The sequence below is a fragment of the Equus asinus genome, chromosome 12 (genome assembly GCF_041296235.1).
Source record: "Equus asinus isolate D_3611 breed Donkey chromosome 12, EquAss-T2T_v2, whole genome shotgun sequence".
Lineage (NCBI taxonomy): Eukaryota > Metazoa > Chordata > Mammalia > Perissodactyla > Equidae > Equus > Equus asinus.
In genome coordinates, this window is record NC_091801.1 from 22894979 (window position 1) to 22912788 (window position 17810).

The 17810-nt window shown below is 38.2% G+C and overlaps 1 protein-coding gene across 21 annotated transcripts in view; it reads left to right on the forward strand.

The window, feature by feature from the left end:
• The window catches only part of ASPH (aspartate beta-hydroxylase), a 208407-nt gene that overhangs the window by 74443 nt on the left and 116154 nt on the right, over positions 1-17810 (forward strand). For 16 of the 21 annotated variants that reach the window (XM_070481184.1, XM_070481185.1, XM_044780223.2 and 13 more), the window contains 7 exons: positions 2199-2231; positions 3339-3395; positions 3889-3939; positions 4377-4409; positions 8730-8768; positions 9161-9196; positions 13592-13636. In XM_070481184.1, coding sequence (XP_070337285.1) covers positions 2199-2231; positions 3339-3395; positions 3889-3939; positions 4377-4409; positions 8730-8768; positions 9161-9196; positions 13592-13636 — 294 coding nt within the window. The remainder of the gene's footprint in view (positions 1-2198; positions 2232-3338; positions 3396-3888; positions 3940-4376; positions 4410-8729; positions 8769-9160; positions 9197-13591; positions 13637-17810) is intronic. The other 5 variants (XM_070481187.1, XM_070481190.1, XM_070481192.1 and 2 more) reach the window with 1 other exon arrangement.

The following is a 17810-nucleotide window of genomic DNA, read 5'->3' on the forward strand; positions in this document are numbered from 1 at the left end:
TTAAGCCACAGGTTTTGTTCTCTGATTGGTTTATGTCATTTTATTTAAAATATATAAATGATATAATTTTATACTTAAGATGACTACTAATGAAACATTGTTTATTTAACATGGATGTTTCATTTCTAAAGAGTGATAAAAGAAAAACAAATCTTTAAGCTGGGGGGAAAAGGTTGGGGGCACCAACACAAAATTAACCACATTACACATTATGTCCCACCATATAATCATCAGAGTCTGTGGTTGAGCTGCCTTAGATCCCATGCGATAACACAGCACCACAAGCCACAAAGGATCGAGACCAGAAGTGCCTGGCAGGGTTCAAGGATTAGCTAAGCCTAAATGGAATTCAGAGCGGTAGACAGAATGGTGAGAAATAAGCAGTAGACAAGGTCCACAGCACTAGTCAAGGTGGGACGTCTAGAGCCATAGGGTCATGGATTCAGAGGCAGAACCTCTTGTGAACAAGATCCACAAAGATGGACTGATTTCCCTACAAATAGTTTTCAATCTTGGATGCAGTTAAGGTCACCTAGAGAGCTTTTAAAAGAATACCTGTGACCCACCCTAGTCAAAGTGAATCTGAATGTTTGGGGTGTGGGGCCCCCTAAACGGAAAATGGTAAAAGCTCTTTGGGTGATTAAATTCAATTGCAGCCAGGATTGAGCAAAAGTGCGGCTGGGCTATTTATTTTTTCTGTGCCTTACCTCACATCCTACTCTGCTGTTAAGACTTGAACATCTGTGCTCATAGCCGTGGGCATCAGGGTGAGCGCCACAGGACTCGTCCAAGCTAAGGATTGAGTGGAGAGGGAGCCTGCACACAATGTGGTTGGCAAATGGCTGCAAGGACTATTTTAAAGCATAAAAGTTATGAAAAAGGGGTATATCTACTTCCCACAGTATTTAATATATTGGGAAACTACTTTAGAAGCAAGCAGCTCCTAATTTATGAATGAATGTATTTCCAGAAGTTTATATTCATGCCTGTTGTTGAGAGCAGGAAATGCACTTTTTCTTAGAAATAATGTTGTAAGTGATAGTTTGATTTCCATACTAACCTACAAATTTGTATATGATGCATAATTTTCTGTGAAAAACGTAAACTCAAAATGGTTTTGAATATGTATATGATTTCAGCTGCATTGTGCTTTTAAAATAGGCATTTATAGACTAGCTTTAGAATTTTAGGCCTTTAGTTATCTGTGTTATCTAGCTGTCTGTTAGTTATCTTTAGTTTCTGTGGGGAACATGTTTCTAGTTTCTGAGTAGAAATGCTGACAAAATGATTTCCACATTTCCCTGGTACCTCCTGCTGCCTCCTGTCTTCACCAAGATGGCTCAGAAAGGTTGATACTTGCTCAGAATTTTGATACCTTAGATGCTGTTTATACAACAGATTTCAGTTAAGAAACTCAATCAAAACATAAGGAATTAGATATTTTTGAGGTTGGGAGTTACAGATTGAGGGTAGGAAGAAACATTTCTAAGAAGTTCATGAACTGAAGAAACCTTATTTTCTGACCTAATCTTTAATTGGGACATAGATTCAGTTTGAACCTAAAAATTACTTATTAAAAGTCTTCAGAAATTAAAAATATTTACGCTTCAAATAGCTGTTAGATAAAATTACCAAAGGTCGCACTAGTGGAGAGGATCATTCAATGGCAGCACTTTGCCATCAGGGGCATGTGGTTAAGCTTGTCAACACGTTCACCTCCCAGCTCCCCACACTTAGAAAGTCTCCCTGTTCTTCCTTTGTGTTCCCATGTACAGTCAAGGTGCTCTTGCTCTAGAAGAGAGAACACCATACTGGAATGGGAAGTAAACCAGAAATGAGCCCCTTTCCTGGGTCCAGCCTTCGTCACTGTTTTACTCTGTCTAAATCATCCTCTCCCTTTAGCCCAGGTTATGGTGTGTGTCAACCTTGTGGGGTTGTTGAGTGAATCAAGTAAGAGAACGCTGAGAGATTTCTAAATGTAGTTCTAGTAAAAGATAAAGTGTTTAGCAGACATTTAATTGATATTTTCATGTTTTATTTTAATAGTTATTTGCTTTCAAAATAAAATCAATGATAAGCATAAATTCAGAATATACATATATGGTGTGTGTATGTATGTGTGTGTGTGTGTATATATATATATATATATATACTGTTTTATGAAAGTAGTAATACCGATTTAATGTTATTTTTTTCAGAAACTGAAGATAGTAACTATGTAGAAGAGACTGGTAAGATTTTAATACTATTTTTTAATTAGATTGAGTCTTTTCCTATAAAAGAGCATCATGAGAGAGATAATACTATAATTATTAATAGTAATATATTGTATAGGATATATCATATGTATAAAATACATATATCTAATATAATATATATTTAATATATAGTATAATATATATTACTATATACAGTATAATATATATCTAATATAATATATAGTATATCTAATATCATAGATAATATATAGATAATATATAATCTATAACATATATAATATATCTAATAATTAGGTTATATCTAATATATTATATCATGTATATATGTCTGTCTTTGTGAATATAGCTTCTGTGCCTTTGAAGTCTACTTCCTAAGGACGAATTCTCAGTACAGGAATTGCTAGGTCAAAAGATACAGTAGAATTGCGTTTTTGTTGTCTAAAATTGCAAAATCAGTGAAAGGTCCAAATTGTGTATTGTCACGTGTCAAGTGTCCCCAGAACGTATGGCCACACTGGAGATGAACATGTCATCTTTCAATAAGCCTGAGTGTTGGCCAGTTTTTCTTCCAGTCTTAGAATAGACCCTTCTTTCTCTGCTGGAGGACCATGTGATATTGTTGGCTGGCTTTTAGGACCTATATCATTTCAAGAATATGTGTCTGTAAACACTAGAATTACATTGCATTCTGGGAGTACTGAGGTATTGAGTCTAAGTGAGTGTCTGGGATGTGTGTGTCTTCAATTAGGCTCCCTCTGTGGCAGGTGCTTGCTGAGTGGATGGGAGGAGGGCTCCCCTACACTGCTCTGTCTGTCTCATTTTTGTTGTGCTGAATATAGTTGAATTCACATAAGCTAAATGAGAATATAGCTCCATGATTTTGTGGTTCAATTATACACCCACTGATGGTGAAGACTGTCTTATTCATCATTGTATTTGGCATTTAGCACAGTTAGTGCCTGCTTGTTCCATGAGTGAATGAATGAAAGTTTGAGCATCACTATGATTTGATTTTACATTTCAGTCATTACTAAAAATTGTTCTTTTCCTGTCTTAAAATCAAGTGCAATCCTAATTTGAGATGTATTTGTAATTTCCTAATTATTTTCTAATTTATAGCTTCACAGGCCTATAATCAGGATATGGAAGAGATAGTGTATGAACAGGAAAATCCAGGTTTGTGATATGTGTTCCTCTTTGAGGCAGTGGCCAAGGCCGTTTTAACCCAGCGTTAATGATTCAATCTGATTCAAGACAGAGTACTCTTTATAATACTCAGAATCATTTGTAGTTGGCCAGATGTTTATAGAAATTTCTGAATATAGTTTAATATTACATGAATAAGTGAGGAAAAAGATTTGTTTTTCAAACCACCCTTTGGGACTTCGGTCTTTGTAGATAGGATACAGGAAAGAATATCTGGAAATGAATAAGGTGGTAGATGGGGTCGCGTCAGTCCGAGTGCAAATCCTAGTTCTGCTCCCGCCTGTCTTTGTGACTTAGCAAATTATGAAATTTTATTAAGCTTAAATTATATTAAGTGATAAGGATAATATCTATCTTACATGGTTCTGAAGGTTAGAATTAATTTATAACTTTTTTAGAATGGTGTCTAGTAATGTGTTTGTTTTTTTCATGTTTGGCAGTGGTGTATATTTTTTCTTTGTAGATGCCATTGAACCAGTAGTAGATGAGGTTGAAAGAATGTTCCATGAAGCAGGTATTAGTGAACGTTTTCATTAGATTTTAAACTTTACTTAAGACTTTACGGTTTCAAAGCTGGGCTAACACGGTGATTTTTCTTTCGATGGAGTCAAAGAAGTAATTTTAACACCTAATATAAGACTTTGCTTTGTAACAAAATTAGATTGTTAATCAAATATCAGGCTTTCATCTACCATGGGCTCCACAACAAAACAGGGTGTTAATTCCTAATGCTACTTTTGCATATCTTGCTTTATGCCAGATTGAGGAATTTTTATGAAAATAATTTACCTGCCCTTTCCTCTTTGGTCAAAGGCATTTATCACTGACTGTGCAGACATTAATATTTAAAAGAATCAAATTCTGTATTTCGGATTGTTATGTTTTTTAGCTAAGCAATTAGACAGAATGACTCATTTAATACTTATTTTGGTTTTATTCTCTCTTTTGCAGATGATGTAACATACCAAGAGGATGATGAACAAGGTTTGAAAATGCTTCTTAACTTTAAGCCATCTGTTTGTTTTAAAATCTACTCATAGTTTGATTGTAAAGTTTAGAGAATGGTGTTTTAAGCAACAAATGCCATAACTTAAAACATCCAAGTGAATGGTAGTTTTCAAAGAATTTACTTGGGGAGATTGTTTACCTGTTCCAGTGGTTCTGCCATTGCCTAAATAATTTCTTAAACTCTTTTCAAGTTGGCTTAGGAAGCAGTTAAAAATTATTCAAGGAAACTTATCTTATTACTTTATAGTCATAGTTCTCTTTATGTCTTGTGCTTGAAAAACTACTTTAGTCAGAGTTTAACTGCTCCAGCTGCTTCTAGAAATTGATCCCACTCTTGAATAAAGATGACTGATTGGCCAGCATGGAGAAGGTACAGAAAAAATCATTCCAGGTTTAAAGGCAGCATGGAAAAAATAGTTCTGGCGAATTTGTGGCGTGAGTAGCAGCAGATTCAAATTTAGGCAATTATAGTTCCTTTTGTTGCCCAAGCACTTCTCTGCTGTTTTACTAAACTCCATTAAGTAGGTCATATTTCCCCTGCTTCCCAGATGAGAGAAATAAGGCTCATAGAATGTAAATAATTTGCGTAAGTTCATATGACTAAGAAATGATAGAGCCAATAGTGTACCCTTTTTATTCCAAATCTTCAAAGATGACTCTGTAGAAGGAAAGAAGTCAGTGGAGTATAACTTTGTGTATGAAGCAAGAAGGATGAAGAAATATGTAGAGACTGAGCCAAATATTGAGGACTTTCTATGTGCTTTGGTTTTAGGGATTGGTATTCAAATATGGATAATAAAGTGTCCCTACTTTTAAGAAATTTGTAGTCTCATAATAGTTGGTGAAACTCATTGAAGAAAATTAGAAATGGCTATGCATAGACCTAATATGCTAATTTATTAAGCGTGTGTATTCAAGATATGAGAGACGCTACCAAGATCACATCCACAGTGGCTATTTCTAATGGGATATGAATGACACCATTGGAAGAATCCTGAATCCTGGATTGTATCTTTAGGGACTAATATTTTTTATAAGAAGTTAAAGAACTTGATTTCATTTAGATTTGCTTTTCAGTTTTTATTTTGAAGGAGAAAATGGGAATTTTGGAATTAAAAGTTGCACGAAGAAGTAGGATTTGAGATAGTTTTCTAATCTCTGCCCGTCATTATAGTGTTTTTCTAAATATGCTGGTGAGAACATGTTTGGAATGCAATTTGCAGACTCCGTCTAGAGAACTTTAAAATTAAACTTGAAAGAAGTATAAAATTAGATACCAGGTTAAAAAAGATGTTGTAAAAATAAATGTATTTTCATAGGCAGAATGTCATATAAATATAATTTAAAATGTTAACAAAGAGTAATAAATACGACCTAAGGGGTCATTAAGGTTTGGTGAGATACTTTGAATTACTCTGCTACAAAACATAGACTTTTTCAAATAAAATAGATCTCATAGAACAGGGGATTTATTCACTGTGTGCTAAAAAGATGCTTTTGTGGAAATTCAAGAACCAAAGTAGGGAAACCAAGGGACTGTCATGTAATTATAGCTGTAATTAAGGTAGAAACAGCCATTTTTGGTTGGGAAAACAGAATATACTGTATGAAACTCCCCAAGCTCTAGCACCTGGAAAACATAAGGCTTACTAAAGCTATAGAGGGAACTGGCTTTCTACATAAAAAACATCCTAGAAAGTATCAAGCCTACATTGGAAAATCTGGGAAATGATGGTACAATTTTATGTCTAATTGAGCCATTTATTCGTACACTTCATATGTATTAAGTATCTGGTGTCTCAAACATAGGACACTGGAACAGGTCTAGTGAAGAATGCACATGTGGTCCATATTCCCCTGGGCCATCTGTTTTAGGAGGGAGGTCGAAATTATACAAGTAACGTCAATTTAATATAATATTCAATTACACTTGTGCTAAGTGCTGGTGAGAATGAGTACAGTGTGTCACAAGTATATGGTAAAGAGATATTACCTAGTTGGTGGACCAGGGAAGGCTGCTCTGAAGCTTGAGCTGAAGATGAGAGCAATTGATGAGGGAGGAGGAAAGTGGCTGGAAAGTGGTATGAAGCCTCTGAGGTTGGCAGATGTGTCTGGAGGGCTGAGAGTAAGAAGACAGACATGAGCTAAGATTATGACATGGTCCAGGTCCAGGGCTTGCCTGTAGGCTAGGTCAGAGGTGTTCATCTTCACCCTAGGGCACTATTCAAGGCACAGTTTCAGATCTGCATTTTGTAAAGAACAATGGGTCTAACCTGTAGGAAATAAACTGGAGAGAAACTGGGGAGACTAGTTACCCACATCTGATTGTGCCCTGAAGCACATCTCTGCCATATGAGGAGTCAAAGGAGATGAGTTTCAAGAAAGGGACGTTCAGCAGTGTCCATGCTGCTCAGGACCCATGCAGGATGAACACTGAAAACGTACATTCGATCTGGTACAACAGAGGCCTCACTGGTAACCTTGGCAAGAACTGCTTTCAATGGACAGAAGTCGGACGGAGATGATTTAAACCAGGGTGGTGGCAGTGAAGGTGCAGGGCAGTGGACAAAGCCAAGAAATATTTAGAAGGTAAAATTGATAGGGCTTGATGTGTGGGTGTAGCTGTGAAGAGAGAGCAAGATGTCAAGAACCATGTCCACTGATCTGGCTTATACACCTGGTGGATGGTAGCACTTTCTTCCTAAGACAGGCGAGACAGAAAAGCAGAAACAGGTCATGGGTCCAGTCTGTGCATGTTGATAGTGCATGTTGAGACATCCAAGGGGAAATACCAAATAAGCTGACGGATAGAGTTTAGATCTCAGAAGAGAAGTCTAATTCGTGGTTGTGAGTTTGCGAATCATCAGTATGTACGTGGTAGTTGAAGCCAAAGGCTGAGGTCACTTAAGGAGAGAGGATAGAGTGGGATGGGGGGGAGGTCTTATGGCTGGCCTTTGATGAAAGAAGATTGGGAAGGAGAAATGGAACAATAAAAAGACAGTAAGTTCACATTTAAGTCCCAGGGCAATAGTGTTTGAAAAGGAAGGAACTACTAAGAGATTTATTAGTTATTAGGGTGGGGGCTGAAAGTGTGCGTTAGATTCAATGAGGTGCTCATTGGGCTCAGTGGAGCTTCTCAGCCTGATGTGGTCGGGGCCGGAGGACACATTGGAGAAGGTTGAGCAGAGGAAGTGCGATGAGACAGCAAATGTAAATGACTCTTTGAAGAAATTAGATTGTGAAATGGGGGAAAGAGAGGGCAAGGGGAAGCAGGCCCAAGAAGGGGCTTCTTTGCGTGGTTGGTAGAGACTTGAGCAAATGTAAATGCTGACACAGTTCAGGGTGACAGTCAGCAAATATTCCTTGCTCCTTCGTCTTCCGAGAACCACCAAAGGAGAGAGAACAGTACATTAAAAAGTGTTCCTTGCTCTCCAGCAGCACAGAGAATAATATCTGAAAGACAGAAGGTGCTCCAAAATTTTTCTTTATTAAAGGTGAATAAAAAGAATAAATTTATAACTGTGCTGGTTATAAATTAGAAAGCACAGGAGAAAGTTTGCTCCTAGTGTATCAGAAAATTTGAAGCATTTTGGAAGATGGAAAAGCAGGGATCAAGTTGACTAAGAAAGCTGGGACCCGACTGGGCAGGGGGACTGCGGCAGAGACAAGAGCCCTCCCCGCAGCGGAGCAGAGCAGCAGTAAGCCCTGTGCCAGCAGATAAGAGGAGAAATGGGTGATGGGCTGTGGCTTGGGTACAGAATTAAGGGTCTGCCAACTGAGTCCTCATTCTGAGGGCCTGGCAGCAGGGGTGTTTGCCCCCAGGTGAAAGATCTGGGAATTGTTCCCTAAACAAAGGCGAGAATCTGCCTGGTGAAAACCTGGACCCAGAGTGGTAAGCAGAGTGGAGCCTTGGGTAACTCAGAATGTCCACTGCAGACATGAAGGAAGTGAGAAAAGGAAATTCATGCCACCTGGGAATAAACAAATTATTGGATCCTGGTAACAAGTGGTTGGGGAGGAACTTTAATTTTCCCCGTTTTACAAGAAGGAAGTATATGTAGCTGCCCATCTCCAGTGGCTACAAAGTGGCTGATGTGGAATTTGAACCCAGGCCTGTTTCACTCCAGACCAAACTCATCCCCTCCCTGCTCTGTAGCCTGCGTTTCCCAGCAACTAAGCCCCAGAAGTTCAAGGATAAATTAGACATTGTCTCTGCTCCTAACTTCTACAGCCAGTGTTGTGTTATCATGAGAGTTGTGCAGTGTTAAAGGATTATTTTGTGTGTGTGTTTTATAGTACGCGAGCCATTGGAACATGAAGGGATAGAAAATTCAGGTAAGCTTTTTCTCTAAGCACACGTTTCCTGCAAGTCAGCCACCCTGTGCTTGTTAAAACTCGTGTAATGTGTAGAACAAACATAGTTGTAGTAAGAAATACAAGACATTTTCAAGTCACCAAGGAAGTACTATTGGTGTATTTATTTCCTATTTATGGTGTAAGGTTATGTCAGCAGGGTTAGTATCCACTTATTAATGTATTCTCTGAATATAATTTAGAAATTAAAGTTGGTATTCTAGTATAAATACTTGAGTATAAATACAAGTATAAATACTTGATAAGAATCCTTAGTCTAAAAAGAGCCCAGTATAGGTCTCTGAGTTGATATAAGTAAATTTAAAGATCTAGTGGAGGTGAGCTAACGTAAGATGTGTTTGCCTTTTTTTTAGATAATGCTGTAGAAGATTCAAACGTAATTTTAGAAGGTAAGTTAACTTTATAGAAATAGTTTTAATTTTCATTTTAAAATTATGTTCATTTATTCAACAGTTGGGCACTTACTCTTTGCTATCTGTGCAGTGCCCAGGGGCTGGGAGGACGAGAGTGAAAGAGGAAGATGGAATTCCTGCTTTCAGGGCTGGCATTCTAGTGGCCAAACATGATAAAGTAATTACAGATTATGAAAAGTGCAGTGACGGAGATACAAACAGAAAAGTGTGATAGAAAATAACTGGTTAAAGTGAGGAGGGCTACTCTAAGTAGGAGGAGATGATCTTGTGAGAAGAGGTCAGCCTTGGGCAGAGATGGGTTAAATATTTGGTCATTTATGTTGTTTATTCAGCTGGAAAAAACTTTTCTGGAAAGTGAAGGGATGGTTTCTGAAAAATAAAAATTGTGGCATATGTTACACAGTGGTACTTTAACACAACTTAGATTAGTCTAGTTAACACTTTGCAAAGTTCTTACTCATATGTGATTTCAGGTGTTCCTCACAGAAGACACTGAAGAGGAGGTAGGGCAAATATCATTGTGTTTATTTTACAAATGAAGAACTGAAACTGGAGTGAAGTCAAGGGGCTGGCCCCAGGTTACCAGCTGGCAATGACTAAGCTGGTATTCAACCCAGGCTTGGGGCCTGCAGTTGACTCTGGGGTCCCCGTGCTTTACAGCAGTGGGTTGCCACAAGGAACATGTAATGGGGAATTTTGCTCATAGAATTACTTTCAGAATTCATTTATGAGCCACTAATTATCAGTTTCCAGATTAAATGTTACTGCTCTTGAGCGTGGCTAGGCAGAATAGATAATAGTACTGTTGACTAATGGGAGCACATAGACGGGCATGGAGGGAATGAGGGCCACTAGAATTGCCCTCGTTGTCCACTTAGCTGCTGGGAGAGACGCCTACACAGGTGCTCTGGGACCACTGTGTACAAGCAGGTTCATCTTCATGTAGTGGGCTGGACTGAGTTCGCATTTTCTCCTACCTCCTCTTGCTCAGTTCTCTGAAGAATACAGCTGAGTCTGTTTTTTCATTCAGTTGGAATCAGAAAATGGAAACCCAAAATCCCTAGGAAGAACTTCATCCAACCCACCCCACATATATTATTATAAAAGAAGTAAACACCAGAATATGCAACTTGGCCCTGCCTTTCTTATATTAGAAATACAGTTTTTTCCTAAGAGTTTTCAGGCATTTTCATAAGCCAGTAGAGGGCGTGGCAGAGACTGCTCAGGGAATTCCTTCTGGTGGATTGTGGGGGTCCGGACTATGCACCGTCAGCCCAACCTGCGGTTTCTGTGCTTCTACAGCACCTGAGTGGACAGCGAGAGGGAACTCGTCATCTTCCCATGCCCACTAGCCTTCTCTTTACCCCCTTCCCTTATCTTGGCTGGGTGCATCAGTACTTACTCGGATTCCCAAACCGGAAATGTGAGAGTCGTCACTGAGTCCTCCTCTCCCTCTGTAGCTAATCCCAAGTCCTGTTGACTAGGCCTCCTGAATATTTCTCAAATCCAGTCTTTGCTCTGTAGCTCTGGTGATCTAGTTCAGCCCCCCATCATCTTCCTGGACAATGGCAGTGGCCTTCCATCAAGTCTTCTTAACTCCATACTTGTCCTCTTCAAATCCATCTTTCACAATGCCGTTAGGATAATCTATTCAGAAGTTCAGATCTAATTATATCAATCCTGTGTTTAAACCCTTCTGTTCTTCCCCATCTGTGCCAGTAAGGTTCCTTTCTATTGCAGGTAACAGAAAACTGAACTTGAATTGGCTTAAGCAATAAAGAGACAGGAGATAGTTCAGTCGGGGCTTTGAAGGACCTGGTACGGAATTTGGATTATATTCTAAGTACAGTGAGAATCTATGGAAATATTTAAATGAGAGATGGCATAATCTGACTTATGTTTTGAAGAATTACTTTCACTTCTAGTTAGAGAATGGATTGGATGGAGCAAGAATGGAAGCAGGGACCACTCTGTTGGAAAATTACTGTGTATCCAGGGAAATGATCATGGTGGCCTGGAGTAAGATCATGGCAGTGGAAGTGGAGGGGAAAGTTTTGAACTTGACATACGTTTTAGAATTACAGCTGATGAAACTTTCTAATGGTTGTGATGTAAAGAAGAATAAAGGGGGCCTTTGGTTTGGTTTGAGTAACTGGTGGATGATGGGGCCATTTGCGGAGAAGAAAACTAGAATGCTAGAAGAAATTGGTTTAGGGAAATAAACCCAAAGCTCAATATTAGGTATTTTACATTTGGGAATTTTGTGATACAGCAAGGTGGAGGTATCAAGTAGGGAGGTGGATATGCCAGTCTGAACTAGATGGGCAAGATCTGAGATGGATATAAGCATTTGGAAGCCATCACCATGAATATGGTATGAACTCCATGGAAACAGGTAAGATCGTTTTGGAGGTGAGTGCAGAGAGTAGGCAGGACTGAGCTCCAAGGATTCCAGCGTTGTGAGGTTTGGTGGAACGTGAACAACCGGTGAGGCATGAGGAAAACCAGTGGGGAGGAATGTGAAAGAGCACAAGGAAAGAGGGAATATGTTCCATGCCACTGCCACTGGAATTTCAGGACAAAGTATCAGGTGCATTTGCCACTGTGGAGATGGGTGGTGATCTTGGCAGAAAGCTATCTGAGTAAATTGATGGGGGTGAAAGCCAGACCGAAGTGGGTTTAAAAAGTCCTGGAGTAAGAAAAAGTCGGCTATATCAACAGGCAGCCCTTTCGGGTTGTGCTGATATAATTAATTAGCTATTTCCTTTTTAAAAATCCTCTTGTTACATCATTGCCAAAATAAATTTCAGATAATTTTTTTGAGTGTACGTTGTTTCAGAATAAAATCAGATGAAAATTGAGTTTATCTTGCGATAATAATAAAGGCTTTCTTAGTGTCACACCAGCGATGGAAATAACAAGAGCTTAATACTTTATGATGTACACAGTTTTTTCAAATGTACCTAAAATGACAAAAGTAAAGGAAATTCTGAGAAAAATATTGGTAAATTTGGTAAAATGCTAATATGTCTGAAATGATGAAGAACCAAATAAACAGGCAAACCATTAACAAGGCCGTCGCAACGCAGCTGGCCAGTACTGCCACTGAAAGAAGGAAATAGGCCAGAATGCTAGTCATTAGTGGGAATGTGTGTGAGATTTTTCTCTTTCCTTTTTACTGTTATGTAAATATTTCCAAATCTTCTGTTTTGAACATATATCATTCTTATAATTAGAGGCAAATTAAGGCAAGAAGAAAAATGATTAAACAGCTGCATAAATATTTTGAGTTTTAGAAAATGCTGTCAAAAATTCTTTCTTTTGACCAAGGCCTGTTACAAATCTTAAGGAGCAAAAGGAAAGCTGATGTAGTCTTATCTCTAGATGAAGGTAATGTCAAATGGGTTGTTAGATATGAAGATAGTAATACGTGATGTAATTTTGTAAAGCAGATCAGATTAATATTTCGTTACACCGTTGGCTGCTGAGCTCTACAGTGTCTTTGATTGTAAGTGTTGAAGGAGCCAGGGAAAAAGACAAGATGTTAAGAATTCATATCCACATTTTTGGCTAGTGTTAGAATATGTTATCTTGAATATTATTATTATTTATTTATTTTTTTAGCTGAGGAAGATTCACCCTGAACTAACATCTGTTGCCAATCTTCCTCTTTTTTTTTTAGCTGAGGAAGATTTGCCCTGAGCTAACATCTGTTGCCAGTCTTCCTCTGTTTTGTATGTAAGCTGCTGCCACATAGAAAATAACCATTAATAGTGGCAGGGCCACTAATAGACAGTGATGTAGGTCCATGCCTGGGAACTGAACCCAAGCTGCTGAAGTGGAGCATGCCCAACTTAACCACTAGGCCACCAGGGCTGGCCCCTGAAGATTATTTTTCAAAAGCAACTTTATTAAAGATAGTGATTTATTTTTAAGATTCTATTTAAATTTCATTTCTTTATATTGTTTCATTCACATTAAAACTAGGGTTGTGAAGTAAAAACTTTTTAAAGAAGAAACAAGATGCTCTAAATGTCTTTCTTCGGCTTTGTTATCAAGTGTGATGCAAAAGTTTGAAATTCTGGCTTTGCTCCCAGCTCCTTTGCTGGGTGGTGAGTTGTGAGGTGAGTCTGTTAGGCAGATCACGTTGTAAAGCCTGAAGTGCAGAACGCTTGAGAAATTTGCAACATGTTAGGAAGTTATAGCTAATTCTTTGTTGTGATGGTGTAAAAACCTAATCCTTTTATGATAATTGCGTTGAATCGCAAAAAAGTGTATAAAAATAATCAGCATAACTTAAATGCCAGCAATCTGTATCTCAAACACTGGTCAGCAGTATGTAATGGATTGTAACTTTATTGTCTCTTTTAGAAGTACCTGTGCCCCCTGCAGAAGAACAACAGGAGATACCACCAGGTAGGAGAGTTTGTTAGACGTATTGCTTTTTCCTTTTTCATTTAATTTAAAATATGCTGTCGATATTCATACTCACTGTATAAAGTAGATGTGTGAAGAATAAAAGTCTCGAGAAGGATTAATTATACCTAAACTTAAAGAGAAAATTTCTCTTGTTTTGATCAGATGAGCCAAAGTAATAGAAAATACGCATCAGATTCAGTCTGGTACATATTTGTTGAGCAGAATTTGAGGAGTATTAATTATCAAAGTACCATATGATTTTTGCCATTATAGATGGTAGTAGTAGTAGAAATTAGGGGATTTTTTCCTCCTTTTTTTGACCGACAGGCTATTTGATGGAGAATATGGAATCAGAATTGCCTTAAGATGAAAGTTTAATAGTGCCTACATTTGTGACATTCCCCCTCTTCCTCCCCATTTCCTGTCTTCCTTGAGAGCATCCTTAGTGCCCCCTGGCAATCCTGGCTGCCTGGGACTTGTCAGTATCCCCCAGTTTTTCCTTTCAGCCCACTGTGTTCAACCCATTTCTCTGCTTTTCCCTACCTTCCCCAACACGTCCTCTCTCATCATCAGTGATTTAAAGAATGAGAACAGCGTTGCAACCAAAGCCTGTGCTTTCAAATGCATCTAAAGAGATAACATTAACTATACCTGCAATCAGAAATTACCATAAAAACCTCCTGTTTTCATAGTGGGGGAAAAACGTTTTGTTCAGAGAGAATTTTCCAATACCTCTTTCCCAGGTGTATTTTTTCTTGTTTCTGTGTTTTATTTCCATATTTTTTTCTTTTGGGGTCACTTATTGGTTCAATTTTTACTCATATTTTTCACATTATGCTTAACATGAATTTTGTAGCAGTGGTGTGCATTACTATTACTGATTTTGGTAGAAATAATTCATTGAATACTGAATTTTAAGGAAAAAAAATAACGTCTTAATCAAAGAATATTTTTAGTTATGCCTCAGTCATCTTTGCTTATTTTATGGTTGGGATGTTTTAGGTTTTGATAGTTGTAATGCCATGTATATTTATGATAATATGTACAGATACTTAAGAAAACTGAATTATGGGTATTAGTGTATGAATGAGAAAAGAAATCCATGGAAAAATTGATCTTTTACGTGCTGATCGCTGGGCATGAATGTATATTTTGTGTTTAGGAAAGATGCACAGGGCAAGGAAAATTGATGTCTCTGTCCTACTTTTGTAGTATCCTCTTTATTGTTGGGCAGTGCTTCACAGAGTGCCTTGCTTCTATCTTGAGGAGGCAGAGTAGGTGGCTAAATTAGCATTTTGATTACTACCCATTCCTTTAAAGAAAATTGGTTTATAAGTATTCCTAAAAATAACGCATTTCAATGATATTGACTTTTTTCTAGTTATAGTTCATATTTTTAGATATTGACCTAATTTTAGTGAGGGTATGAAAGGTAATATTATTTTCTGACCAAAAAGGTCTGTGCTTTTATTTCCATTTTTATAAACTAAGCCCAGGAATTTCTTTGGAACATAAATATAAAATGCCAGTTGGTAATGGTGCTGGAATAAGGTGCTTTTTTAACATGAAGTATTTAACAACCGAAGCACATAAAAATGAAGATTTGATTAATATACATCCTTCCTGACACATAAAAACCTCCCAGTAAATGGTGGCTATGGCTGTTATTGTTTAGTAATTAATTACCCTGATCTTTGAAGTGGGTCAAGAAAAGCTAAATTATGAAAGACCTGCTCAAGAAGTTATAAACTGTAATTTGGTATCATAAAAATTTGATTGATCCACTGCACAGTTGTAGTTTGACCTTGCCAAAAGAGAATGTAAAGGCCAAGAGTTAGCAATGGTTATTTTTAAGGATGGTACTTCATTTGCTTATTTACTATTATCTTCTTAGTCTTGCTTCATCTTACTTTTATTTTTTTTTGAGAATGATTAGCCCTGAGCTAACATCCACCGCTAATCCTCCTCTTTTTGCTAAGGAAGACTGGCCCTGAGCTAATATCCATGCCCATCTTCCTCTATTGTATATGTGGGATTCCTGCCACAGCATGGCTTGTTGTAAGCGGTGCATAGGTCCGCACCCATGTTCTGAACCAGCGAACCCTGGGCCGCTGAAGTGGAGCATGCGAACTTAACACTTACTCCATCAGGCCAGCCTGCTATATTACTTTTTAAAAATTTTTCAATCTTATAAAAGAATAATGCTCATAAATCTATATTCATGATCTTTTTGTACATTAAGCTGATTGCTTTTATAATAGTGTTTAATTATGTATGTGATTCCAGAAACTGCAGACACACTAATTTTAGGGCCTGTCTTCTTACTACCTTTCTGTCTTTCAAATTCTGTTATTCAGTGGAATACTCAAATTGAGGACCTCTGCAAAATACTGGATATTAGTTCGCATTTTCCTGGCTCTCAGAATCTAATTGATAAATACTTTGCCTTCTGCGATCATTCTCAGACTGGGTTATACACTCTTTATATTGCTTATTAACATTCATAATAATGTATTTATCAGTGTGATAACCCCATGGGCAGGAACTGTCTTCATTTACTGTTGTAGCCACCCGTGCGCAGGGATGGTGAATGCTAACCTTGATTAAGCGTCATGTAGGTGCTCTTCTAGGCATATGACATGAATTAACTCATTTTATTTCCAATGGCCCAAGTGGTAGACATTCTGTAAAGATGAGGACACTGAGACACAGCAAGGCAAAGTAACCTGCCCGAGGTCACAGAGCTGACAATTGCTGGAACCGGGATCGATCCTTGCGTCCTTGCTCCCGAGTTCATACCCTCAGCTGCTCTGCTCTAGAGGACATTAAATAAATGAAGCCTCAGAGCTGAGGAGTTTGGGGAGCTGTTTTTAGGTGATGAAACAAGGGTATTGCACTCTTTGGTGTCTTTCTCTTAATATACGTTAATACTTAGTTAAGACTCCGAATGTTGAAGGTTAATTATGACTCATTGTAGAAAAATAAGTTGTCCAATAGTTTAAATTTTGCCATGTTTTGTTTATATTTGTAAATTTATAAATGCTCTGGTGGTGGGCTCTTGGCAGGGATGTAAAAGATCAATCCTAAAACTTGATCATTCTGATGTTAGAAGTCAGTCATTTTGAATGCTAGGTTTTTTTAAAAAATTGATTTCGGAATTTCTGCTCCTTTAGTGGGTTTTCATCTTTCTCCCCAAACTCGTATTTTCACTTGAAATCATACTGCATATTTCTAGCGCTATGACAGTGTAAATATCTATGGCACAAATTAAATGATTTATGATGCAATCCTTCATCAGAGTAAAATTCCCTGCCAAATAGTACTTTAAGGCCATTTAGCTAACTGGTTCCATGAACAATTTTTCTGTCATACTATGCTAAAAAAAAAGTCAATTTTATGTTTTGTAATGATAATCATGTTATTCAAAATGGAAATCTGTGAGCATCAGTCTTTCTGGGTGATTCTGCTGCTCTTGTCTCTCTGAAAATGGAGATAACGTTTGTAACTCATCCCACTGTTGAATATTTTAGCAGTGGTGATGATTTCACCCCGTTGCATCTATCCAGAACTTTCACTCATGCCTCCCCTGTCACCCAGCATCTTCTGACATGATCAGTAAGGCCCATAACCAGGTTTAGGCTGGTAGCACTAGAGGTCTGAGCTTATGTTAATAAGTGCCTAATTTGCATATTGTTGTTACTGATTTGATCATTCATTTATTCAAGAAATAGATGCTGAGGTACAGGCTCTACCCTGGGCAGTGAAGGTCCGCAGTCAGTACTCTAGCCCCAGTCTCACAGCAGGTCACAGTTCTGTGAGCGTACAGCTGACTAAAACAACCAGCATGATGTCCTTAACTTCTCAGAGTGGTGTGCAGGGCCACCCACAGAAGGAGGGAAAACTAAGCCAGCTTTGGGGCACGAGGGTGCGGAGAGTGAGGTGAGGTCTCCCACCTGTTCTTGTGCTAGAGCTGAGGTTTGAGGTGCTGACGGAAGTGACGGGAGCTGGGGAGCCAGGGAACAGAGCAAAGACCAAGACAGCATGCCATATAAAGGTGTAAGAAGACAGGGTGGAAAAGGGGGCAGGCGTCGCTCCCTGGAGTGTCCCATATATGATGTTTAAAACTTTGAATCTGGGCCTAAAAGTGACAGGAAGCCACTGAAAAATTCCC